The sequence below is a fragment of the Euwallacea similis genome, unplaced genomic scaffold (assembly GCF_039881205.1).
Source record: "Euwallacea similis isolate ESF13 unplaced genomic scaffold, ESF131.1 scaffold_39, whole genome shotgun sequence".
NCBI lineage: Eukaryota > Metazoa > Arthropoda > Insecta > Coleoptera > Curculionidae > Euwallacea > Euwallacea similis.
Window position 1 is genome coordinate 59433 of NW_027098664.1, and position 26274 is coordinate 85706.

At 39.0% G+C, this 26274-nt stretch overlaps 2 protein-coding genes across 2 annotated transcripts; both read right to left on the minus strand.

Annotated features, from left to right (window-relative positions):
• Positions 1-4709: 4709 nt before the first annotated feature.
• On the minus strand, positions 4710-5588 carry LOC136418864 (uncharacterized). Its single transcript, XM_066405089.1, has one exon. It carries the CDS (start codon positions 5586-5588, stop codon positions 4710-4712), a length of 879 nt encoding a protein of 292 aa, XP_066261186.1.
• Positions 5589-13177: 7589 nt separating this feature from the next.
• On the minus strand, positions 13178-16875 carry LOC136418865 (putative leucine-rich repeat-containing protein DDB_G0290503). The gene is made up of 5 exons (XM_066405090.1): positions 15628-16875; positions 15196-15564; positions 14819-15129; positions 14593-14753; positions 13178-14535 (listed from the first exon to the last, which is right to left on the minus strand). Exons 1-5 carry the CDS (start codon positions 16873-16875, stop codon positions 13178-13180), a joined length of 3447 nt encoding a protein of 1148 aa, XP_066261187.1.
• Positions 16876-26274: the final 9399 nt, after the last annotated feature.

The following is a 26274-nucleotide window of genomic DNA, read 5'->3' on the forward strand; positions in this document are numbered from 1 at the left end:
ATCCAGAGTAGCGGACCAAGTACCGACCCTTGTGGGACGCCGCAGCGCATTTCGAAAGACGTACCGTCCTCGGCAATTACCTTTCTATCTCCTAGGTACGACTTTATCAGGTTTATTAGGTACTGATCGAATCCGTATTTCTCCATCGCCTCCACGATGCCGCCCCAAGGTGCGGAATTAAACGCGTTTTTTACGTCAAGACAGACCATGACCCAGTGATCTCTTTTCTGCACAATCCGTCCTTGCGTTTCCCTTATTATGGCCTTAACTTTTTCCATGGCGTCTACGGTCGACATGTTCTTCCTGAATCCGAACTGCATGTCGGAAATGCATCCGCTTCCGTCCATGGCATCCGTAATTCTAGTAGCAATGATTTTCTCATATAGTTTCCCTGCCGTATCGATCAGACATATTGGTCGATACTTTATCGCATCCGTTTTATTTTTCCTAGGTTTTTCTATGAGGACCAGTTTTGCTCTCTTCCAGATCTCCGGGAACTCGCATTTTTTCAGGTAAGTATTGTATAATTTTAGAAAGAAACGGGGGTGCCCTCTCACTATCCTGCCCAGGACGTCCATCGAAATGCCATCCGGACCAGGAGCCTTCTTTTTGTTCATCGTTCGGACCGCCGCAGCCAGCTCGTCTTCGGTAATCTCAGGTATGTGAACGCGATCTACATTTGTTCTCTTCCAGGTTATCTTATTCTTTACAGGAAATAGCGACTTTATTTGTTCTTGAATCGTTTGACCGGAATTAATCTTGTACGGTCCAATTTTCAATTTTTTAGCCACTATTTGGTAAGCTTTGCCCCACGTATCATTTTCTAATTCCTCGCATAGCTCTTTCCACTTTTTTAATTTGCTGTTTATGATCTCTCTTTTCAGCTCTTTCCTCCTATCTTTGTATTCCTCCCTCAGTACGTCTATGCAAACCCTTCCGACCGATTTCGAATTAGCTCTGCTCAACTTCCTTCTCGCATTTATGCATTTCCTTCTTTTGTCGCTTATTTCCTCGTTCCACCAGTAGCTTGGTGGTTTATTGTTCGCTTTACTTTTTAACTTCCTGTCACAATATTCCGTGATTTTAGCTATAACCGTTTCTGCAGTGTCTCCGTCGTATTCATCGAACAACCGCGGTATTTCGAATTCGAAATCTTCCTCTTTCCCCTTCGTTAGTACCCATCTCCTGTGCGTCGCGACTGTGTTTCTCCTATCATCTTCCCCTGTTCTGGATATCTGGTAAGTTACGCTTCTGTGATCCGACATATTTTCCTCGTCTTCCTCCACTTTCCAATATTTTACATCGTCCTTGACTTTACCGTTCCCCATTGTGACGTCTATTATAGACGTTCCATTTTTTCTCACGAACGTGGGCGTATTCCCTACGTTAAAAGCCACCAGTTCAGCTGAAGCCATTAAGTTTTCTAGCAATTCACCTCTCTTGTTTAAAACCTGAGATCCGAACACCGGAGTTTTCGCGTTCAAATCCCCGCCGATCACTATCCTCTTGCCCTTAAATTTTTTTATGTACATATTTACATCTTCTAGTAATTTATTAAACTTAAGCTCCGTTTCGTTTGGAGAAAAATATAACGAAATCAGCACTATATTGGAGAATACGATTCCCGCCAGTCCCTTACCCTGGAACTTATCCTCGATTTTCTCGTTACTCACCAAGTAAATGAAACAGTTACCTTCGTCATCTTCTATCGTAAAATTTGTCATTTTTTTATTTTGCTCGCATCCCATTATGACATTTATTCCGTGTTCTTCTACGTATTTTTCCATAACTTCGTGTGCCGTTCTACATCTATTAAAATTTAATTGCACCACTTTTATCCATTTCCCTTTTTCCTTTTTGTTTGTTTGTCCTGACATTTTTATTTCTTTAACGACTGCCTGTGATGCGTCCTCCTCCATTGCTCGAGCGTAACCCTGTATATCGGGCACGTAAGGCTTCGGGCCTTGTGGTCCCTGTCCTTATCGCATTGGTAGCACATCGGATCGTTTGTGCAATCCTTGGCCACGTGTCCTCGTTGCGAACAATTTAAGCATTTACCCTCCATTGTTGTCTTGCTTTTACAATCGTTTGCATAGTGCCCGAATGCCGAACACTTGAAACATCTGATAGGCGCATCCGCCTCTTCCACCCTGCAATTTAACCATCCTATCTTGACTTTCCCTCTTCGAACAAGTGTATTTGCGGCGTCAATTTCTAAATGTACAAATGCACTCCTTTTATTTGCTCTATTCGCTTTCTGTGACAGTCGTATTTTTATGTCCTTGTCCATGTCTGGCCCTACCGCTTCCTCTATAGCTTCCCTGATGTCTAATTCTTCCGTGCATTCATCTATGTCCTTGATAAAAATTGTTTTCCTTCTAGTTACTACCTCGCTTTTACCATCCTGTCCCAGATTCACCTGCAATTCCTCTTTGAATGCGCTCCTGTTCCCTTCGTTTCCTACGTAGTTTATTTCAAGGTGGCCTTCTTTTGTCTTCTTGATACCTTTTACTTTTATTCCCAACTTATCTGTGTCAATGTTCTTTTTTAACATCTTAACGATCTCAGCATAATTACCCTGTTCCTTGTTTAATTTAATTTTGATTGTTTCCTTGTTTTTCTTAGTTACTAGGGCCCAGCTACTGGCCTCAGCTTCCCCTCGCCCTACTCCCACATTCACTCCTTCTTCCGTGGCTCTTTCTGTCCTCGCTTTTCTCGTGGGAATTCCAAAAACACATATGTCGGTGCTCATATCCACATCCCTATACATGTATTCGAGGAGTCTTCTGACCCCAACAGTCGTACTTGCTCTCGTGGTTGCGACTGCCAGTTTTTTCCTGCCGTATCTTTCGCATGCCCTTCCGACCTTGGTAAGTATTTCCACTATGTCATTTGTTTTGTCCTCGCCTTTTTTCTCTTCTTCAACACCCGCAATGAACACGTATCTGTTCGTGTCCCTGCTTGCGTCCCCTTCATCGTCGACGCAAGTAAGAGAGTCTACCTGTTTCAGTGTGTACAGCTTCTTCGGAATCATGTTCTTCCCTTTGATCAACCTCGCAAGTTGGTTATTTGAATCGCACAGTTCTTGAAGAAGTTTACTCGTCTCGACTCCAGTATCGGAGATGACAATTATGTCCCTATCTTCTTGTTCAAGGATGCTTCCTTTCTCGACTGTGGTTCTTGCATAGCTATGCAAAGGCCAACCGATATTTGTCATATCATGTAATTCCTTTATTCCCGGGTTACTTTCCATTATACTCCTTATCCTTCTATCCATTTGTTCTTCCTCCTCCGTTATTACTGTTGTTTGTACCCCTGCGCTAGATACACTTACTTTTCTTATAGGTTCCGTCGCCGAAGTCTGCGTGCTTTGATCCCTGCCAGGGCGGCCAGCATCGCCAGTATCCAAGGACTCGATCACCGAAGCCATCTCCTCGTCGGTAAGTATTTCCACCCTTCTTTTCAGCTTGTGTACTACTTCCTTAATTTCATTTTTTGTTTTTGCATTCCTTGATACGTGGAGTGCAACTTCGTTGATTAGTTCATTCATTTCCCCAATCGTTTCCTTCAGTTTTCTCAAGCACGCATTTCTAACTTCTCTATTTTCCTCGTCCTCATATTGGCTAGTATACGCCAATTCCAGAGAGCGCTGAGTTTTCGCTCTCTTTCTTTTTTTAACAACGGACGTCTTTTTTTCTTCGTCCCAGCATAGGTCAATCACGTTGTCGCTCTGGCCCATTGATTCATCAGAGTCCGTGTTTACTTCTGGACTGCTCTCTTTACTAAACCAGGACACTGTCCTAACCAACTTACGTCCAACAACGGGGCTCACACGGTCCTCCGTCTCTTCGGAGACCTCTCTTCTTCTTCCCCCTTCGGCCATATTGTGATCGGACATCGCAATTTGTGATGGGTTCACGCTAGAACCCATGGCACCTGCATCGACGGACGGTGCCTCTTTGCTTTTCGGTGGCGTCCTCTGGATCTTTGTGCTTGTTGCAAATCCCTTCTCCCGGTCTCCGCACGTCGCACTCCTGGTCCCAGTCTTTTGAAGGCTTTCTCCCCTCGTCATCGGCTTGATAGTCCTTCCCATTCTTCCCTTCTCTTTTAGATTTGGCACTACCGTGTTGGTGCCTCCTCTCTTCCCAGTAGTACTTACCGGGGTGGCGACCTTGGGGTCCATCGCGCACCCTTCCTTTGAAGGCAGTCGTTGAATTTCGACAGTCAGCGAGGCCTGCTTCGGCACCTCGCCCGCCGTCCTCTGGGGCTCCGAGCACCCCTGAGAAGGTAACGAAAGATCCACTAGTTTGCTATTCATGATTCTTCCTGTTAGTGTGCCTCTCTTAGTCCTCATCCTCTCCCTCCGCCCGTCCGGCAAGGTAAGACCCACCAGTAGCTACACTACCACCGGCATGGCCTTCGGGATCCTTGGATGAGTACAAGCCCTCCCACTACGACAAAGTGGAGACACATCGGGAGGGCTTGACTCCCAACCTGAACTAACCTGAACTAACCTTTTTTTATTTTTTTTTTTATATAGAGAAGGAAAACCTTCATAGGTACCCGGCCTGGTGGTCTGGCGACCGGGTTAAGTGGGATTCACCCCCCTGAAGGGGGGCACCTACCCACTAAAATCCTCCCCTCTTCACCCTAGGTCCCCCCGGAACCGCCTTCCGGCATTACTTCAGAGGGGGGTGGTATCTCCACGGCTACGCCCCTCCCCCTTCCACAGGGGGCGGCACCGCCACACTCCTCCTCCTTTCTCTCCTCGCGGCGGTCAAGGCTTTTCTAAAGGCCTCGCACTTGCCCGTCCCTGTCCTATGCCCCTCCATATTGCAAATATAGCATCTCTCCCTCCCATTACACTCTTCCCTTCTGTGTCCTTCTTCCCCACACACAAAACAACACCCTGTTCTATCGATCCCCTTGCAGTCTCTCGCTACATGGTCCAACTCCCAGCACCGGTAGCATCTCCCCACTTTCACTCTCATTTCCATCCTGCACTTATTATACCCCACTCTCAGGTACGGGTCGTCCATCAGCGCCTTCACCCTTTCCTCGTCCATCACTACAGTCACCGCCTGTGTATTTGCCCTGTTTTCTCTCATGTCTCCCACTGAGAACTCCCAGTCCTTAAGTCCCTCCATTCTGTTCAATAGTGCTCTCCTCACCTCATCCCTAGTTGCCGTAACATCCATTCCTCTTGTATGTATTACGTCCCTTTTTTTATGTGGTCCTTTCACTGTAACCTTCGTTATTATACTCCTCTCTATTACTTCTTTCAGCTCCCTCGCATCTTCCTCTCCCTTTCCCATTTCCATGAGAATTCTCCCTTCCCTCGTTGTTCTAAGACTCTGTATTTGTTCTTTCTCCCCCCTATGCTTTACCGATTCCTTAATTCTGTTCACCGTCCTTTCCAATTGTTCCCCGGGTACCCTATTTACAACCAATGCATAGGTTTGTTTTTTATTTTTATTTACTTCTTTATTCCCCATTATTTCTTTATTTTTGTCTGTAAATATGGTTACTTTTGTTTTTGTTTCGCCAAACACCACTTCCACCATCCTCCTCATCCTTTCCACATCCATTTATCCTATATCATGCATGACCACCCACTCCTCTCCTTCTGTTTCTTTCCTAAGTTCCACCAGATTGTTCCATAGATCCTCCTCCCTCCCAGTAAGCGTTATCTTTACCACTTTCTGTCCTTTTTGTCTTTGTCCTGTCCCTGTTTTAATTTTAACTATCTGTTCCAGCACTTCCACTCCTTCGCCACCCTCCTCTAACTCTGGAAACCTCATCCTAAAACCCGGTTGCACCCCTTTTTTCATTCCTTTATCCCCCTTTTCAACCATAACTACTTTAACATTATTATTTTCAGTTTCCAAAGAGTTCCCAGTTTTAATTTCAGTGTTCATAAAAGCCGAATCATTCCACTTGTTCAGTCCTCATAATCTTTTTACTGTCATTATTTCCCCTTCACTTCCCGTTTGTGTTCCCTGATCCTTTGTTTCCCTCATTTCCCCATCAGTCTGTATGTCTATGTCAAATGTCATTGTTTCTGCCCTTTCATATTTATTTTTCATCAACCAGTTTTTTATTATGTCCCGTCCAAACACTTCACTTTGTTTTGTTAATTTCCTACTTATTTCTTTTATGTCCCTTTGAGTATTTTTTTCTATTTTGTTCTCAAGTTCCCCTATTAATATCCTCATCCTTTCAATAGTTTCTGTTAAAATAAATACCTCGGTACTTTCCTTTTTTTTGTATGCTTCCCCACCGTGGTTTCCCCTAATAAAAGTATCTAAAATGTTTCTTTTTTTCCCCTCCCTCTCCCTGTCTTGCATGGTTATGTCCGTGTCTGTCCCTGTATGTATTCCCCTTCCCTGTATATCGTACACCCCCCCGTACACAGAGGGCTCCGATTGTCTCCTTTCCATGTAAACCCCTCTAGCAAATTTCCAGTGAGCTTGGCCCCCCCCAGAATCCTTGGGGCCAGCACCGGCCACCGGGGCTTTCACCCGGTCGGAACCGGTGGCGGGATTACTACCCGCCTGAGGTACCTCGTTATGTGCTTCACTTTCCATTATTTCATCTGTGTGTCTCTCTTTTTCAGTCCCCAGCTCCCCCGTCCCTCCCCGCAGGAATCCTGCAGGAAGGGACAGTGGAGGCGGAGTCCTCAAGCCCCCCCACCACGACAAGGTGGAGACACCACGGGGGGAACCTGAACTAACCTGAACTAACCTGAACTTTTTTTTTTTATAGAGGGGGGAAAATGCCTTTACGCATCCCAGGTCGCTGCTGGCCGGATATTATTGGACCTGGGTATGTGGGACTCGGCGGCAACTTGTGCAATACCCACTAAAAACCCTCCTCTCTTCACCCGGAATCCCCCCCGGAATCGCCGCATAGCATTACTTCAGGGGGGGGGGGGGAACTGAACTACTTTAAAACATTACTTTTCGTCCTATTAGTGTTTCTTTTATTACCGTATGCTACTTTTCTTTTCCTTTTCTTTTTTCTTTCTTTCGTCTTGTTCCTTCTCCATAATTATTCTTTTTGCCAGACTACTTATTAACTCCCAGTTTTTTTTGTCTTTAATCATAATTGACGTCATGCTGTTTGAATTTAATTCTTCCCCCACTTGTGCCTCCACTATACTTCTTTCTGTACTCCATTTGGGACATTTGAAAAACGTATGATGTGCTGTATCTTCCTCCGTACAATATTCGCATTGTGCACTTTCTACCTTTCCTATTTTTTTTAGATAACTGTTAAAACATCCGTGTCCTGATAGTATTTGTGTAAGATAGTAATTCACCTCTCCATGTTTTCGAATTATCCATTGCTCCAAATCCGGTATCAAAATTTTGGTCCACGTTCCCTTTTTTTCAAAATTACTCCATTCCTTTTGCCATGTCCTTATTGTAGCCTTTTTTTCTTCTTTAATTTCTAGCCTTGTTTTTTTATAAGTATTTTTTCTTTCCTTCGCAAGCAGTATTATTGGGGTCATTCCTCCAATTACTGCTGCTGCCTCATACGATATTGTACGATACCCAGAGATCACTCTCAATATTGCCCTTCTATGAACACTTCTAAGTTGCTTCCTATTGCTCTCAAATTTTAAAGCCTCCTCCCATATTGATGCTCCGTATAAAATTATTGAATTTATTGTCGTTGCTATAGTTCTTCTTTTACTACTTTTTGGTGCTTCCAAGTTAGGCATAATTCGACTTAAATTCATCGCTGTTTGTTCTGCGTTTTTAACACTTTGCATTATATGTTCTTTAACCCTCCGTTAGGCGCGTCAGCTGATGAGACGTCCTTAGTCGCTATGGGTCTGAGAGACCCGTGTTAATAAATATCTTATTTTTTGTAATTGTAATGCGTTTAAAATACAATCCAATGATCAACGATAACTTCCGTGTTTGTGATATACACAGTGCTTTAAAAAGCATAATTTACAACTATATTTAAACAAATTAAGAAAAATAAAAAACAGTTTTAACTAGTTAAAATTTATTTAGGTACTTTTTTTAAAACTATATTTCTTAAAAAAAACTAAAATTACTCACTATCTTCTGTTTGTATTATGATTTTTTCTTCTAAACAATTTTGACAAATTGTTCTTACGTGTCGACTCAAACACAAATAGACATTACATTTTTCGCACACATACTTTGTCTTTGCATCTTTTTGTGTTTCTTTATAGCACGGTTCACATCGTTTTCTTTTTCTTGTTAGTGTGGCAGCTTGAGGTTGTTCCTCTCTAGCTGACGTTTCGGGCCTATATTTTGCTAATGACATTTTTAATTCGGGTGGCAAATTTGGAATTTGTGACCTTCTTTCTAGTTGTTCTTTCAACAAACTAAAAACTTATTTTTTTATATATTCCCGGCGAAAAATATACTCATTTCCATTCCCCAAAAAAATTAGTCGTGAGTTAATCGCTGCCACATTCAACATGTGATAGAAAATTACCATTGGCCACCTTTTGGTAGATCTGGCCACATTATATGTGGCGCAGAGTTTATCTGCAATATCCACACCCGATTTAGTAATATTGTAAAAATCTATTATTTCGGGTTTTTTCGTAGTATCATCGGCCACTTCTTCACAGGAAACATGTAGACTTGATAGCAACACAACTATTCTACCTCTCTTTGAACAATAAGAAACAAGAGTTTCGTTTTTGGAAAAACCAAACACACTGCTATATTGTAGGCGACTTTTTGGTGTAATAAAATTCGGCGGTAATTCTCTTCTGTTTTTTCGTACAGTTTCCACGTACGATAGCTTTTTTTCTTCAAGTGCTTTCACTAGCTTCAGACTCCTGAACCAATTGTCTGCCGTAATGTTTCTTCCACTACCATAAATTGATTCAGCAAGTCTTAAGACAACTTTTTCGGAAGAATTATCTGTTCTGAACGGTCCTTCTGGTTGTAGACCGCAATATATCTCCATAAATGCGATATAAAATAGTTTTGCATCGCATAAACTAAAAATTTTTATACCATATTTTGAAGGTTTTGACGGTATATACTGTCGAAAGCCGCAACGTCCACAAAAAGCAGGAAGCATTTCATCTACAGTTACATTTTGACCGAGAACATAATGCGATTTGCAATTTTCGTTGAATAGGGTGAATATTTGTCGTATGGCTGCCAGTTTGTCAGTTTCTTTCCTTTGTCTTCGTGTAGATCTATCATCGAATCGAATGCTCCTTATAAGAAAACGAAATCGTCTTTCTGACATAGTCATTCTAAAAAGGTCAATTCCTAGCCCACCAATTGCCCAAAAATCCAAAATGTTTTGATGATTTCCACGGAATACTCCTGCTAGATATAATAGTGCAAAAAAAGCTTGCATTTTTATTACATCGGTTGGTTTACAATTTCGTTCCCTTACAAATTTTTTCCGTATACTGTCGATATACAGGGTGTAACATAAGTGATGACTTTAATTTTAAGGAGTGATTCCTTGTCATATTTTAAGCAAAAATGTTCATATAAACATATGTCCTAACGTGCATCACTTTCGAGATACAGGGTGTTAAAGTTGAAAAAATAAATTGCGTTTTCTTTAATAGTTTTCGACTGCTTCGAAATAATTTCATGAAATTTCGTATACAGGGGTTTATTGGGATAAAAAATTCAAATTTATAGTCGATTTAGCTGTATTTTCTAGAGGGCGCCACCAGCAACGATTTCGACCCCCTGAAATCGTTGCAACTTTTTTGTGCTACCCTGTGTGCCATTTTGGAATAGAAAAATCGATTCTCTCATCTTTTCTGCTTAAAAAAGGTACACTTTATTGAAGTCGCTACGAGCAACGATTTATGAGAAAAATGCATTTAAAGTTGATGATGCATGCACATTTTCGGAGGGTCAAAATAGCTTTATTTAAATCAAATGCTCAAAATGAGAACCGCGACTGTTAATTCAAGCATCTAGTCTTCTTCTCATCGACTGTCGCACTCGTTCGAAAATTCCTGAAGTGTCGCGTATGACATTACAATAATTTACAATTCTGTTTCTTAAATCATTTTCATCTACAACTACCGTTGCATAAACAAGCGATTTTAGATATCCCCAAAAGAAATAGTCCAGAGGATTCAGGTCTGGAGATCGTGCTGGCCATGGCTGAGGTCCTCCCCGACCTATCCATCGCTGAGCAAAAATGTCATTAAGATGTTGGCGAGCAGCAAGACTGAAATGAGCAGGTGCACCATCGTGCATAAACCACATGGTATTTCTTGTTGCTAGTGGTACATCTTCTAACAAACCAGGTAATGTTTCATCAAGAAACTGTCTGTAAGTTTCACCATTTAGTCGAGGAGGAAGAAAATGCGGTCCGATAAGATGATCACCAAGAACTCCAGCCCAGATATTCACCGAAAACTGTTGCTGAAATCCACTTTCTTCAATGGCATGGGGATTTTCATAGTCCCAAAAATGATTATTGTGAAAGTTTCTGATGGCATCTCGTGAAAAACTTGCCTCATCTGTGAATAGAATTTCACACGAAAAGTTGGGATTCTGCATAGTTTTTTGAAGAAACCATCGACAATAATCTAATCGTGCAGGAAAATCTCTTGGCAACAGTGGTTGTACCCTTTGAATGTGGTATGGATAAAGTAAATTTGCGTGCAAAACCCACCAAACACTTTGGTGACTGATGTTAAACTGTAGAGATAATCTTCGCGTACTAATTGACGGATTGTTTTCCACTTCTTGCAGGATTGCTTGCTCTAGTTGTGGTGTCATTATTGTCCTCGGTCTACCAAGACGTTCAGCGTGAACATTTAAAGATCCGGTTTCGCACAATCTGGCATGGAGTCTTATGAAAGTTCTTTCTGATGGAATTGGTTTATTAGGAAATCGTTCCTGGTAAATTCGACGGGCTTCTGCAGCATTTCCATCTGCAAGCCCATAAATGAAATGTATTTCAGCTAATTCAACGTTATTCATAGTTATCTGCACATTAAACGATTTTCAACTGACCGTATCTTGTAAATTTTAATGGGAAAAATTATCGGAATTTCCTTATCACAGGATTTTTTTTTATTCCACAAAAAAAACTTGTTTTCATTTTAAATCTTAAAAATACCAATAAGAATTTCTTAGATGTCCTAAACCTTTTATTCATTTTCACAAAAATCAAGTGAGTTGCAAAAAGAAGTCAAAGGACAAGAAAGTTGTATTTTTAATAATTAAAAATTGCATTGTAACAATTATTGTTTAATTTGGTAAGGCAGAAAAGCTATTTTGACCCTCCGAAAATGTGCATGCATCATCAACTTTAAATGCATTTTTCTCATAAATCGTTGCTCGTAGCGACTGCAATAAAGTGTACCTTTTTTTAGCAGAAAAGATGAGAGAATCGATTTTTCTATTCCAAAATGGCACACAGGGTAGCACAAAAAAGTTGCAACGATTTCAGGGGGTCGAAATCGTTGCTGGGGGCGCCCTCTAGAAAATACAGCTAAATCGACTATAAATTTGAATTTTTTATCCCAATAAACCCCTGTATACGAAATTTCATGAAATTATTTCGAAGCAGTCGAAAACTATTAAAGAAAACGCAATTTATTTTTTCAACTTTAACACCCTGTATCTCGAAAGTGATGCACGTTAGGACATATGTTTATATGAACATTTTTGCTTAAAATATGACAAGGAATCACTCCTTAAAATTAAAGTCATCACTTATGTTACACCCTGTATATATTGGTGTTTTCGACAATAATAGCAAGTATGTTATTGTCAAAAAATAGCTTCCAACAATCCAGTTCAGTGTTGGCACATTTTGCTTGTGTTCCGACGACGCCAGACAATTTTACCAAAACGTTATGGAGTCGTGTTTGAGTCTGTTTCCAAGCTCTTTTTCTCCACTTTGTACCGTCTCTAGCTAAATGTCTTTTGATGAGTTACCGAACTTGTTACAATAAAATATTGACTTACCAGAATAATAATCAGCGTCGCAGTCAGAATCCTCTTCATCACCTTCTTCTTGACTGTCAATTTCGTGATCAGTATCAGAATCTACAAGCCTCTCTTCAACATAATCTTCCATTTCTGAATCATCTGATTCGTCAAAATTTTCGTCGGCAATGGTTACGCTTTTCTCCATTTCTTCAAACACCAGACGATTTAGTTCTTCAATATCATCAGTGCTATTCAAATTGAAACGTTTATTGTCCATCTTTGTAAACACTAACACAAATTTAACTAAAATAAGCGAACAAAACAAAGAACTCTCGACCAAAGGACTTCGTACAACTGTAACGCGGCTAGTAGAAATGGGTATGGCACCCCCAAGACGGCGCCGATCAACACATCTCAAGAATTTATAGCGCAATAAAACACTTACCAGGGCATAAAACTAATGTAAACTATTCTTAAAATATCCCTTTGAGATGTCACGAAGCGACAATAATGTGGCTCTAATAGTTTTCCAACAATTAGCAAATAAAAACACTATGGGTCTGTCAGACCCATAGCGACTAATGGAGGGTTAAATCTTAAATTTTTATCTAGATATATTCCTAAATATTTTATTGAATTTTTTGTTGTTATGTTAGAGTCGTCAATTTTAAATGTTATTTCTTTAAGTTTCCTTTTCGTGACCAAGAATACAGCTTCTGTTTTTTCTGCTGCTAGTTTTAAATTGTGTATCTCCATCCAGTCTTTTATTTTTGTTACTATTGTTAATATTTTCATTCTTATGTCATTCTCATCATTGCCCGTTATACTTACAGCTAGATCATCAGCATAGCCTACCATTTTTATATCAGGATTATCTTCGATTCTTAAGACGTCATCATAATACACATTCCAGAGAAATGGACCCAGTACAGATCCTTGGGGAACCCCACACGTCATTTTCATCTCCTCTGCCCTGCCTTCCCGAATATTTCGATCATTCAGATAATTTTGTATCATTCTCAACATGTAACTACTGACGTCTCTTTTTTTTAGTTTTTTTATTATACCCTCCCATGTCGCTGAATTAAACGCGTTTTGAACATCGAATGTTATTAATATACATATTTTCCTTTTTTTGTAAGATCTCTGTTTAATTTTATCCACCGTGCTTACTATGTTCTTTACCGCGTCAATTGTAGATCTTCCTTTCCGATACCCATATTGATTTTCGTGTATATCTTTTCTGTTTATCATCTCTTTTTTAGTCTTTCCAATAATAAGTGTTCTAATACTTTATCGATTACGTTTACCAGCGATATGGGTCGGTAGGATGGTCTTTTTTCCGTCTGTTTCTTTCCTTTTTCTATTAATAGTAGCTGACTTTCTTTCCATGATTTCGGTATCTTTCCTGTTTTTATAATTTGACTGAAAATTTCCTTAAACGTATCCATCTCTTCCTCCATCAATGGTTTTAAGATTTCTGTCGTTATGTTGTCCGGCCCTGGTGCTTTTTTATTTTTGAGTTTCCCAATTGCCTTTTTTATTTCGTCCCGTTCAAAAGGTTGTATTTCCTCTTCGTTTATGTATATTCGTTCCCATTCTGGTTGACCCCTTTCAATGAATAGTCTTTTTGCTTCTTTTATTTGCACTTCATCTGGTAACCTATACTGTGGATTGGATCTGTTTTGTCTGGCTACGATTCTATACGCTTGTCCCCAGATGTCATTTTCTAGTTTCTTGATAATGTCATTCCAACTTCTTTTTTTAGCTTCTTGAATTTCTGTTTTAAGTTTTTTTCTTGCTGCCTTATATTCATTTTGATTAATTAATTTTTCATTTTCCGTGCTAACTTTTTTTTTATTACTTCTTGTCAATTTTCGTTTCTTTTCCAGACATACTTTCCTTGCCCTTGCTATTGTTTCATTCCACCAGTATATTGGTATTTTGTTTTTGGTGTTCCCTCTTTTTCTCAAACTCCTATCACATGCCTCTGTTATCATTTTTGTTATATTTTCTGGATTTATTCTATTATTTTTCTTTGCTTCAGTTATTAATTCTTTGAAATTTTCTATTAATTTGTCCTTGTTTATATTTTTGGTTTTCCATCCTCTGCAGGACCTTTCATTATTTACTATTTTACATTTTATAGTTTTCAATTCGTATATTAAATACTTATGTAGGCTCAGACTCTCCTCTTCCAATACTCTCCATTTTTCTATTTTATTCGCTATATCGTCTGAAATCATTGTTAGATCTATTATAGATTCTGATGCTCCTTTAGAGAATGTGCTTGTTTCTCCCTTATTTGCTATTATTAGGTTATGTTGCGCCATCCAATCTGCCACTATTCTTCCGTGTTGATCTTCTCTTTTTTCATTCCATAGATAGGACTTTGCGTTAAAATCTCCTCCAATTAATTTTGGTTTATTTTGTTTGGCTAAGCTATCTGAGATTGCGTCTAAAATTTGTTCATATTCTTCTATTGGAATATTTGGAGACAAATAAGTGCTGTATATTATTACTTCCTCCAGTTCGATCCAACATGCTCCTCTGCAGTTTCCGGTACTATAGATATTTAGTTCTTTATTATTTATTATAATCGCGGTATCTGTATTTTCATCTGTTATTCATTTCTTTGTCTTGGTCATTTTTTTGTTGGGTTCACTGATTGTTGTAATATCTATACTGTTCCTTCTGGCTGTATCGTACAGTACCTCTTGGGCTTTCTTATCTCTCCCTACATTAATCTGTAAAATATTTATATTTATATTTTCATTCGTATTTATGTATCTATCCATGTCCCTACTTCTATTTGTATTTGAATCTCTATTTATATATTTTTTTTAATTCATATTTATATTTATATTTATTATGTTTTTTGAAGCCATTGCAAATGTTTCTCCTGTTCATTTGTGTCTATAGTGTCGATTTTTCCGTTGTCTTCCCGCTCTTGCTTTTCACTTTCAGATTCTTGTTCTTTATTGGATTTCCACGAGTCTATTCTCATTTTTCTTTTCGCTTCAGCTAATTCTTTTCTAAATACTTTACAATCTAGTCCGCCCATTTTATGTCCCTTTTCTCCACATACTTGACATTCCTTTTCATTGTTGCAGTCGGTATCTTTATGTCCTTGTTTCCCACAATTAAAACAACATCCTTTCTTGTCTATTTCTTCATTACATTGATTTACTCTGGGTCCGTACTTCCAACATCTGTAACATTGTGTCACTTCTACTCTTTGTTCTATTTTTCCTCTCCCCTAACCTACTTGTATAAAAACTTCTATTTTTAGTTTTTCTCCTGTTTCTTTATCCGTGACTATAGTAACATTTTGCCTCGATTGTCTCGTTGGTCTTAATTCTCCTACTTTTAAATATTTTATTTGTTCTCCTATTTTGTCTCGTATTGCTTTCTCTACTTCTTCTTTGGTAGCTGTAATATCTAAGTTCCTCAAAATCAGAGTCTCATGATCATACAAACCTTTATTGACAATTTCTCTTACCTGCATTTCTTGCATACCATTTTTTATTTTTTCTTTTATTCGTGTCATTTTTCCTTGGTTTGGATCTGTCACTATTAGAAGATCTCCGTTTTTCGTACTTCTAATAGTCTTTATCGCTTTAGTTTCTTCCGTATTCTTTAAAGTTTCCTTTATATTAGTTGCCAATGTCTTAAATTCTGTATTTCACTTGCTGACTACCAACGCGTATGATTTTTGTATTCTCCCTACTATGCCTTCTTTATTGATTTCCTCTCTTCTTCTTGATGTGTATATATTCACTTGTATATTGGTTCCTTCAAAAATTGCTTGTATCATTTTCTTTTGTTCTCCAATTTTTAATTGAGATATCTGGTGTACTATTATTTTCTCTTCATTGCTTTGCGTCGCTATTTCTTTTACCTTCTGCATTTTTTGCCAAAGATCTTCCTCATAATTATTTACTATGATTTTTATGATACGTTTTGTTATGATTTGTTCCTCCTCGTTTCTCTTTATTTTCGTACTATTTTCTAATATTTCTAGAGGTTCCTTTAGTTCATTTAGTTCCTGGTATCTGTTTTTATATATATTTTGTATTGTGTTTCCTTTATTATTTTCTTCATTATTGCATTCAATCAATAATCTTAATCTTTCTGTTCGAGCGTTTACTGGATTTCCCTCCATTGTTTTTACATTTTTCATTAGGTTTTCGTTCCATTCCATATCCTTAATATATCTAAAGTCCTTATAATCATTAATCATATTTAGTTGTTCTTTTTTCAATATTGAGTTTAGTTTATTTCTAGAGAAGTCTGTTTGCGTTTCTGTAGTTAGATAAGTTTTTTCTGTTTGACCAATTTGTATTCTCATTATATTTTTCCTATCCATTTTTTCCTCTAGTGCTTTCCCCATGGCTTGTGTTGTCAATTGACTTGAAATACTAGTTATTTTGTTTATTTGTTCCTTGAGTTCTCTTTTTGTGTTTGGATTTTCTCGCATTATGTTCTGTGCTTTGTTAGTGTCTCTGTTCAAAATAGTAATAAGTTCTAATGCCTTTTTAATTAACGCTCGTGTTTTTTGATCTTCTAAGTCTTGTTCTGTCACTCTGTCTTCTTTTTCTTGACTTTCATACTTCCTTTTTTTTGTTGATTGAGATATACCTTCTTCTTCGTTCCATGTAAGGTCTAATTCTACCACGTTTCTCGGTGTTTTAGGTATACGATTCCCACTTTTATTCCCGTCCACAAAAGTAAACCAGACTTTGGTAGGAGAGGTTCCAAAACCCCTCCTTCCAGGTGTCATCATTCCAGTAGTTCTTTCCTGCATCCCAGCCTGGTTTCCTACCATAGATGCTGTACAGACGCTTGCTGACGGTCGGGGACAGCCTGCACTACCACTGCCACCACCGACCGGTACTGGGGTATCCCCCCCCTGCACCGTAAATGTTTCTTGTTTTTCCTTGTCCATGTCGCATAATTGTCTTCTTATTTTTTTTTTATTATTTGTTTTTTTGTGTCTCTCTTTGTCCAGTCCCTCTCCCAGGACCCGTCCGGCACGGTTGCACCCACCGGCATAGCTCCTGGGGTCGCAGGAACCCTCAAGCCCTCCCACCACGCCAAGGTGGAGACACTTCGGGAGGGAACTAACCTGAACTAACTTTTTTTTTCTTTTTTTTTTTTTTTTTTTATAGAGGGGGGGAAAAATCTTCTAAAGACACCCGGTCTGTTGTTTGGCGACCGGGTAGTGTGGGATTCGTCCCTGAGGGGGACGCCTACCCACTAAAAACCCTCCTCTCTTCACCCTCGATCCCCCCCGGAACCACCTTACAGCATTACTTCAGGGGGGGGTGGTACTTTTCCATTTCTTGCTTGCTTCACTTTCACTATTCCTTTCTCTATCTCACTCTCCTACCCTCCTCATCTCTCTCATCCCTCTCCTTTTCAGTCAAAATCTCATCTATGTACCCTGCAATCAGCTCAAAATTCTCCTTAGTCTCAGTCATTTTTCCCACTATATTCGCTGGCGTCAATTTTAGTTTTATTTTACCGTTGAGAATTTCCCTTTTATTTTGCCACTTCTCGCATTCAAAGAAGGTGTGTTTAACATCATCCTTTTCTCCATTACAGTATTTGCATTTTTCGTTTTCTATTTTTCCTATTCTTTTTAGATATGACCGATAACACCCATGCCCCGTCAGAAACTGTGTCAGATGAAAACTGTTTTGCCCATGCTTTCTTTCCACCCACGCTCGCACCACCGGAATCAGAGTTTTAGTCCACTGGCTCCCCATGTCCGACCATCTCTGCTGCCACCTCTCCATAGTTTTTTCTCTCACATCTGATATCTTCTCCCTGCCTTCTCTCCACACCTCATCCCTTTCCATCACCAACAAATCTAAAGGTATTAGCCCCCCAACCACCTGTATCGACAGTGTTGACGCCGTTCTATATCCCCTGCTGACTAAGAGTGCCATTTTCCGTTGTATTTTTATTAATTTGTCCCTTGCCCTTTTATGTTTTAGTTCCTTTCCCCATATGGGAACTGCGTACAATATCACCGACTCCGACACCATAGCCACTATCCGCCTTTTGCCATCATTCATACCCCCCATTCTAGGCATTATCCTCCCCAGCGCAGCAACAGTCCTTTCCGCCTTCTCTATCGCCCCCTCTATATGTGAGTTAAAAGTTAATTTCTGATCTAGAGTCACTCCTAAATGTTTTATTTTTTGTTTCATTTGTATTTCGTGTCCGTCATGTTTTATTTTAAAATTCTTGACTTTTTTTTTCCCAATCAATAAAATTGCTTCTGTTTTTGTAGGTTCTATCTCTAATTTATTTTCCACCATTCACCTTCCTACCATTTTTAGGGTTTTTTCAGTATTCTCCTTTATTTCCATTTCACTCCTTGCCACAACCACAATCGCTAAGTCGTCGGCATAAGCAATAGCCTGCACTCCAAATGGTAAAATCAATTTCAGCACACCGTCATACACAGCATTCCACAAATATGGTCCCAACACTGATCCCTGCGGGACTCCACAAGAGAGTGTTTTTCTTTTCCTGTTTTTTCCCTCCCCATATACAATACTTCTATTAGTTAAGTATGATTTAATTACGTTTACCAGGTATTCAGATATTCCACTTTCTTCAAGTATTCTTATGATTATTTTCCAGGAGACCGAATTAAAGGCATTTTTTATATCTATCGTAACCAGTAGTACAAAATTTCTATATTTCTTAGATTTTGCTTTTTCCCTTTCTGTTATTTCCATTATTTTTTCTAGTGCTGTCACCGTTGATTTGCCCCTGCGAAAACCATATTGTTGTTCTGTTATAACCTTTTTTTCTTCCATTTCCTTATTAAGTCTTGTTGCTATTAGTTTTTCATATAATTTTCCAAGTGTATTTATGATGCACAATGGTCTATAACTTCCAGGTTGATCAATTTGTTTTCCCTTCTTTGGTATGAGTATTAGTTTTGCTGTTTTCCATTCTTCACAAAATTCATTCTTTGCCATTTCTCCGTTCATTATTTTTTTCAGTATATCCATTCTATTTCTACCTATTATTTTCACCATTTCTGTTGTTATTCCGTCGATCCCAGAGGCTTTTTTATTTTTCATCTGCGCAAGTGTTTTGTTTATTTCCTCTTCACTAAATGGTTTAGGTATTTTATTGTTAGTTTCTTTCTTTCTAAAAACCCATTTTTGCTCCTCGGGGAACAGATATTCAATCACTTTTCCTGTAAAGTCTGGATCTAGTTTTTGTTTTATTTTAGGAAGCTTGTTTGTTATTATTTGGTATCCCAAACCCCATAGGTCATTTTTCAGTTCTTCACAGATTTTATTCCATTTTTCTTTTTTAGATTTTTGTATCATAGATTTTAATATATTCTTGTTTGTTTTATATTCTTCCTGTAATTCCCTTGCAATTTCCGGTCTCACCTCTTTTACCTTTCCTGCTCTCACTAATTTTCTTCTTGAAGCCAGACACAGTTTTCTTTGTTTTCCAATATCTTTGTTCCACCAATATTTCGGTTTCCACCCTATTTTATTTATATACTTAGGTATACATCCCGCAGCTATGTTATGTATTATTTCGGTTAATTGTTTTGGTGTTTGTACTATTTCTTTGTTTATATTTTGTATTTCTTTTATGAATTTATCTTTATTTATGGCACCATATTTTGTGTAATATTCCATTTTATTTTCCTGTGCGTTTTGTTCCTTTTTATATTCACAGATCACATATCTATGGTGACTCAAAGATTCCTCATTCAACACTCTCCACTCAGTGCACGCCAACATGTTTCCATCCCCGAACGTCACGTCGATCACAGATTTCATCCCTGCCCTAACCCATGTAGGTGTGTTTCCCTTGTTCAACGGCACGAGGTCCATTGCCATTGCCCACTCCATCAATAGTCTTCCCCTCTCGTTCGTACCCGCCGATCCCCATATACTATTCTTTGCGTTAAAATCCCCCCCCACAATCCTATCACCTATCCAGTTCCCTATCTGCATTTGTAGCTCTGTCAAGTAGGTCTCATATTCTTCCATTGTACAGTTCGGTGTCTTATAACAGTTGACTACGTATCCTATTTCCAGTTTAACCCATACAAATCCATTCCCCTCCCCTTTTTCTTTTATTACCAATTGTTTGTTTAATATTTTTATTGCAGTTTTTGTTTGTTTTCCTACATACCATGTTGAATTTTCCTTGATTGATTTAATATGTGGCTCCGACATTAAGATTATATCCGCTTTATTTTCAATTCCAGTATTCTCCGCCAGGTCCTGGGCAGGCTTACTGCAATTGACATTTATTTGTATTATTTTTAACATTTTGTATTTTTTTGAAACCCTTCCTTCTCCTCTTCCCACCCTTCTTTTCTTTCCGCATTCCCCGTTTTATTATTTTTTTCTACTTTCCTAGAGTTTTCTAACGCTCTTCTAAATTGCCCACATTTACCAGTGCCCGCTCTGTGCCCAGCCTCGTCACATAATGGACAGTGCTCTATGTTTTCACAATTTTTTACAAGATGCCCACTCGCCCCACACTTATAACAGCAATTTCTCATATCATCCCCATTACAATTCGTTTCCGTATGCTCATATCTCCAACATTTACTACATTTCATCACCTCTATTCTTTTATATATCCCCGCTCTTACCATCCCTATTTTTATATATTTTATTTTCTGTAGTCTGTCTGCAATTTCGTTTGTTGTATAAATTGTCACCGCCTGCGTTCCATTTATCATGGGTCGCAACGCGCTTAACTTAAATTCGTCTTCCTGTATATCCCGTATTTCATTTTTTATTGCTTTTTTAACATCATCTTGATCAGTAAATATATCCATACCCTTTACGTATATGACTTGAGTAGTATTTTTGTTTCCCACGATTCTTATTTTCCCTTCTTCTATTTCATCTAATGCCTCTTGTACTTTTTTCCTTTCCCTGTCGTTTTTGTCCATTGTTATCAGTACTTTGCCATCTCTAGTTTTTCTCATTCCTCTAATTGCTTTGTTTTCCTTATCTTTCAGCTTTTCTTTAACAACTTCCATAATTTCTTGATAATTTTTTCCCTTACTTTCTACTACTAGCGCATATGTTTTTTTTCTCTTTGTTTGCCTAATTTTTGTGTTCCTTCCTTTCTATATATTTTTGCAGTTATCTTCGTGCCGTGAAGTATTATTTCTATCATCTTCCGTAGGGCTTCTGCATCTATGCCTTGTATTTCATGAAATATTAAGCATTCTCCTTCCTCACTACTTTCCTTCACCTGGCATATTTTATAGAACAGGTCCTCTCTGGTCGTTTTATATCTAACCTTAATTATTTTATTTATTATCTGATTTGTTTTCCCTTTGATTTCATAAATTTGTCTCATAACACTTACTTCCTCCTCAATATTCCTTATTTCCGGGTATTTTGACCAATATTGTTTTAAAACTTCTGTTGTCCATTCCTTATCTATGTCCCTCACCATTACTATTTTTACCAGTCCCTGTTCAGCTTCTGTAGGATTACCCTCTTTAAATTCCGTATTTGTATACATTTCTTCTGCCCAGTTTTCATCTACCACATTTTGGAAGTCCTCATATTTATTTGTGTTTTCTATTTCTTGTATTTTACCTTCCATCATAGTCTGTGTCCCTACCTCTATCATATTTGGGTTGTTTGTTAGTGTGTCCGCATCAAAAACTAACTTCTCATATTTATCATATTTGTTTTCTTCCAGCCATTTTACAACGTTTTTACTATTTATTGCTGCCATTTGTGTTTTTAGTTTCGAGAAATATTTCTTTTATCTCTCTTTTCGTATTTTGTTCAATATAGTTTTCCATTTCCTTTACTAATTTTTTTGTTGTTTCTAAAGCTTCTGTCAATATAAATGCATCAATATTTTCTTTTTTTTTATATATCAGTAGTTCGTTTTCCTATTCGTCTGTAGTATTTACACTAGTATCTAAGTCAGTAACTTTCCGTTTTTTTGTTTCCTGTATACTCATTGACCTTTGTCTTCCAAATTTATCTTTTATTCTGTCGATTTCTGTCATCCCTGATTTTCTTACTATGCCTTTTGTTATACTTATTACGCTTGGTTCCTGAAATATATACTTTTCCTCCTTTTCCTTTTCACTTCCAGTACTATTCAGTTTATCCCGGGCCTGGGAGTCTACCACGGGACATCTGTTCGTTTCAGTCGCATTTCGACCGGAGGTGCCCTGATCCACCAGCATCTCTCCAGTAGGCTCTGGGGCTTCCGATTTCCCCTGTAGCGGTAACTTTATATTTTCTTGTTTCCCTTTTTTCATAGAGTTTTCCTTTCTTTTGGTTTTGGTCCGCGCCGGGGTTTTACCGCCGGTACCCTCCTATTCAGAGGGCATTCCCCAATCCGCCACCCGGGGGACGCGCCAGGTAGGAGACCAAAAACTCCCCCTGGAACCTGAAATAACCTTTTTTTTTTTTGTATAGGGAAGGAAAACCTTTATAGGTACCCGGCCTGGTGGTCTGGCGACCGGGTTATGTGGGATTCACCCCCTTGAAGGGAAGGCGCCTACCCAATAAAAACCTCCCCTCTTCACCCTGGACCCCCCCCCCGGAACCGCCTTCCGGCATTACTTCAGGGGGGGGGGGGGGGTATATTCACGGCTACGCCCCTCCCCCTTCAGGGGGTGGGGCCGCCAATCTCCTCCTCCTTTCCTCTTCCTTGGCCTTCGCTAGGGCCCTCTTAAACTCCTCACACACTCCTGATTCGGTCCTGTGTGTGGCCCTCTCGCAGTTAACGCACTTCTCATCATTGTGGCACTCCTTCATCCCATATTCCTTCTCTCCGCATCCATAACAGTTCCCTCTCCTATCCTCTCCCTTACAACTCCTCTCGTCGTGTTCTAATCCCCAACACCTCGCGCACCTTCCCACTCTCATCTTCTCCTCCAGCCCACACACAGAGAACCCCACCCTAAGGCGCGGCTGCCTCATCATTTCCCTTCCCCACTTCTCCGGCATTACCACCGTCACCGCCAGAGTATCCCCCCGGTTTCCTCCCATATTTCCCACTGTCATTTCCCCATCATCCATTCCTTGTATCTTTTCCATTATTGCATTTCGCACCTCCTCCCTTGTCGCTGTTATATCCATTCCCCTCACAAATATAACCATTCTTTTTGCTCTCGGTCCCACCATTCTGACCTTGGTTACCATTTCTTCCTGTACCCTCCTTTTCACTTCCTTGGCGCTCCTCTCCTTGCTACCCATCTCCACAAAGATTCTTCCCTCCCTTGTCGTCCTCAGTCCCCTAACCTCCTCCTTTGCTCCTCACATTCCTATTGTTCTTTTTATCCTACCTACCGTGGTCTCTATTTCTTCTCCAGGTTTTTTGTCCAAAATCAAGGCATATGTTCTTTTCCCTTTTATTTCTTTTTTTGCCTCCTTTTTTATATAGATTGTAATTTTTGTTTTTGCTTCATAAAATATACTCTCCACCATTTTCCTCAGCCTCTCTGTTGCCATCCCCTCCAATTCATTTATTTCCACCCATTCATCCTTATCCGTTTCCTCTTTCAGCTCCAAAATCCTTCCAAACAAGTCCCTCTCACTCCCATCATACTCCAACTTAACTAATTTTTCGAAATTGGCTTCACCATCCCTTTTGTTCTAATTCTAGATTCCTGCTCCATTACCCCCATATTCTCCTTAATTTCCGTAAGTTCTGGATACATTTTTATAAATTCATCTTGCATCATTCCATTTTTTTCTTCCGGCCCAATTACAATTACTTTTGTACCATTGTTTTTTGTTTCTAATAAATTTCCTACTTTTAATTCCATGTTTTTGTAATTTCCTTCCTCCCATTTACTATCTACTTGTCCCAAAAACTCTTCATAATTGCCAACCCTTTCTATCCCTCCCGTTTGTGTACCAATTTCCCGTTTTTGTATTTGTGATTTTTCTGTTCGTAATTGTTCTGTTTGTGTGTCTGCATCATGCGTCATTGTTTCAATCCTTTCGTATTTGTTCTTCCCAAGCCAATTTTTTATAATGTCTCGTCCAAACACCTCCCCCTGTTTTGCCAACTTTTTTGTTATATCCTTAATATCCCTTTGTGTGTTTTTTTCAATTTTCCCCTCAAGTTCCCCTATTAACGTCCTCACCCTATCAATAGTCTCTATCAAAACAAAAACTTCCGCACTTTCTTTCTTTTTGTAGGCGTCCCCCATGTAATCTGTCCCCATTGTAGTGTCCATTATTTTCCGTTTTTTGTTTCCCTCCCTATCCTGTCCCGTCGTGTCCGTGTCCGTTTGTGTCATTATTCCCCTTTCCTGTATCTCAGAGAAACTTCCGTACATAGAGGGCTCCGACTGGTGCCTCTCCATGTACACACCCCTCAAGAACTTCAAGCGAGCTTGGCCCCCCCAGAATCCTTGGGGCCAGCGCCGGCCACCGGGGCTTTCACCCGGTCGGAGCCGGCGGCGGGATTATCACCCGCCTGGGGTACTCTGTTTTCTGCTTCACTTTCCATTTCCATATTCTTGTCATGTGTGTATCTCTCTTTGTCCGGTCCCTCTTCCAGGACCCGTCCGGCACGACTGCACCCACCGGCATGACTTCCGGGGTCGCAGGGACCCTCAAGCCCTCCCACCACGTCAAGGTGGAGACACCTTGGGAGGGACCTAAATTTACCTAAACTTACCTCAACTTACTTCAGCTTACCTCAACTTACCTCAATTTATTTTTATTTAATTCACCCAGCACCCCTGTTCGCTCCATGGTCCCGTAAGAGAGTCAAGTATTGAAATAAATGTGGAAAAGCAAACTTTTGAACAAAGCATTTCCGCACCAAAAAAAAAACATATTGGTGAACTACTAAGCGAGTAGATTACGGGGAAAAAAAGTAACGCTCTAAGTGGTTTTCATGATATCCAAGTTGATCCGTTTAATGTTATGTGCAATATGCAAAACATTTTAAAAAATTTTATTTTCCTTTTATTGTATATGTCGGGGTAATATTAGAGACGTTTTCCATGTTTAACGTTATAATAATTTTTGGAAAGCAAAAATAGAAAGGCAAAACGAATTCACTACTACTCGACCACCCTTCTGCCCTTCTATCTCTTAACTGCTTGTTCTTTTTCTCTTCTTAACTTTCCCCGATCGGGTGGTTCTTAAGATCCAAGGGGAGTACCTGCTAGTCCCTGTTTCTTGTGGACAAATCCCACATGTGGGCACTTAATTATGTCGGTAGTAGTGACCTCGTTTGACAATGCTTTATCTTCAAGATGGCTTTGTCAGCCTGCCCCTCATCTATTATCGGTTCTAATGGTACAATTCTAACTTAAGAGCTAATAAATCTCTGACATATACATATTTGATGTCTAGTTGCATACAAACTCATTTGTAGTTTGATTTAGAAATGTTTCATTTCTTCCTTAACTTGTTTTTTGGTTAAATTACCATTTATATATTTTTCATTTAAACTGTATATAAATTTATCACGTACATGTCCATTTTCTGTTATGATACGGCTTTTAGCCGAGATAGCGTTACACAATTCAGATTTATGTTTTGCAGTTTTATTATCGTTAGATTGTGTTGCTTCACTCAATCGTTCACTTTTTTTGCCTTTCACCATCTTTTCGTTACTGTTAATGACAGTATCATTAATATCACATTTTGTTTGCACTTCAGCACGAGGTCGTTGCGACCTCCTAAGATACGAAGTATCCATATTATTACGCATTTGTTGCATTTGAGTAGTAACGTTTTCACATTTCTCTTTCAATTTAGTTATAGGATTTTTTAGTCCATGATTTTTCATCATATATTCAATTATAAATTCGTAATACATTCGCTCTAGAAATGTTATATTTACGTCTTATTTTTTGTTTGTTATAGAACACTTCGTTCTCGACTAGTTTGTAAATTTTTAACTTTTGTTCAGGATTCATTGTAATATTTATTTATTAATATTAAAATGAAATTTTTATAACATCAACAAAACACTTACTGTACATATAATCTTGTAACGTAAGTGTAACAGTAATACAACAAATTACCTAAATTTCCTCTTTTAAAGTATTTTTTAGTATATCATGATGAAAACTTATATTTGATATCACAATTAGGTAACATGTCGTTCCTTCTGAGGCCCTCGTTGGAGCAGTGACATATAGCTTTATTAAAATTTACAAGAGGAATAATTTTGTTTTTTAAACCAGAAATATTGACAGGCTACCGAGTATTGTTGAATGGTACAGGTGTATAAAGAGGAACTGTATTACCAAAGAATTTACAAAAGGGTGGAGGGTCTGGGAAAATATTATACAGGGTGTTTCAAAATAGTATCTCATAAATTT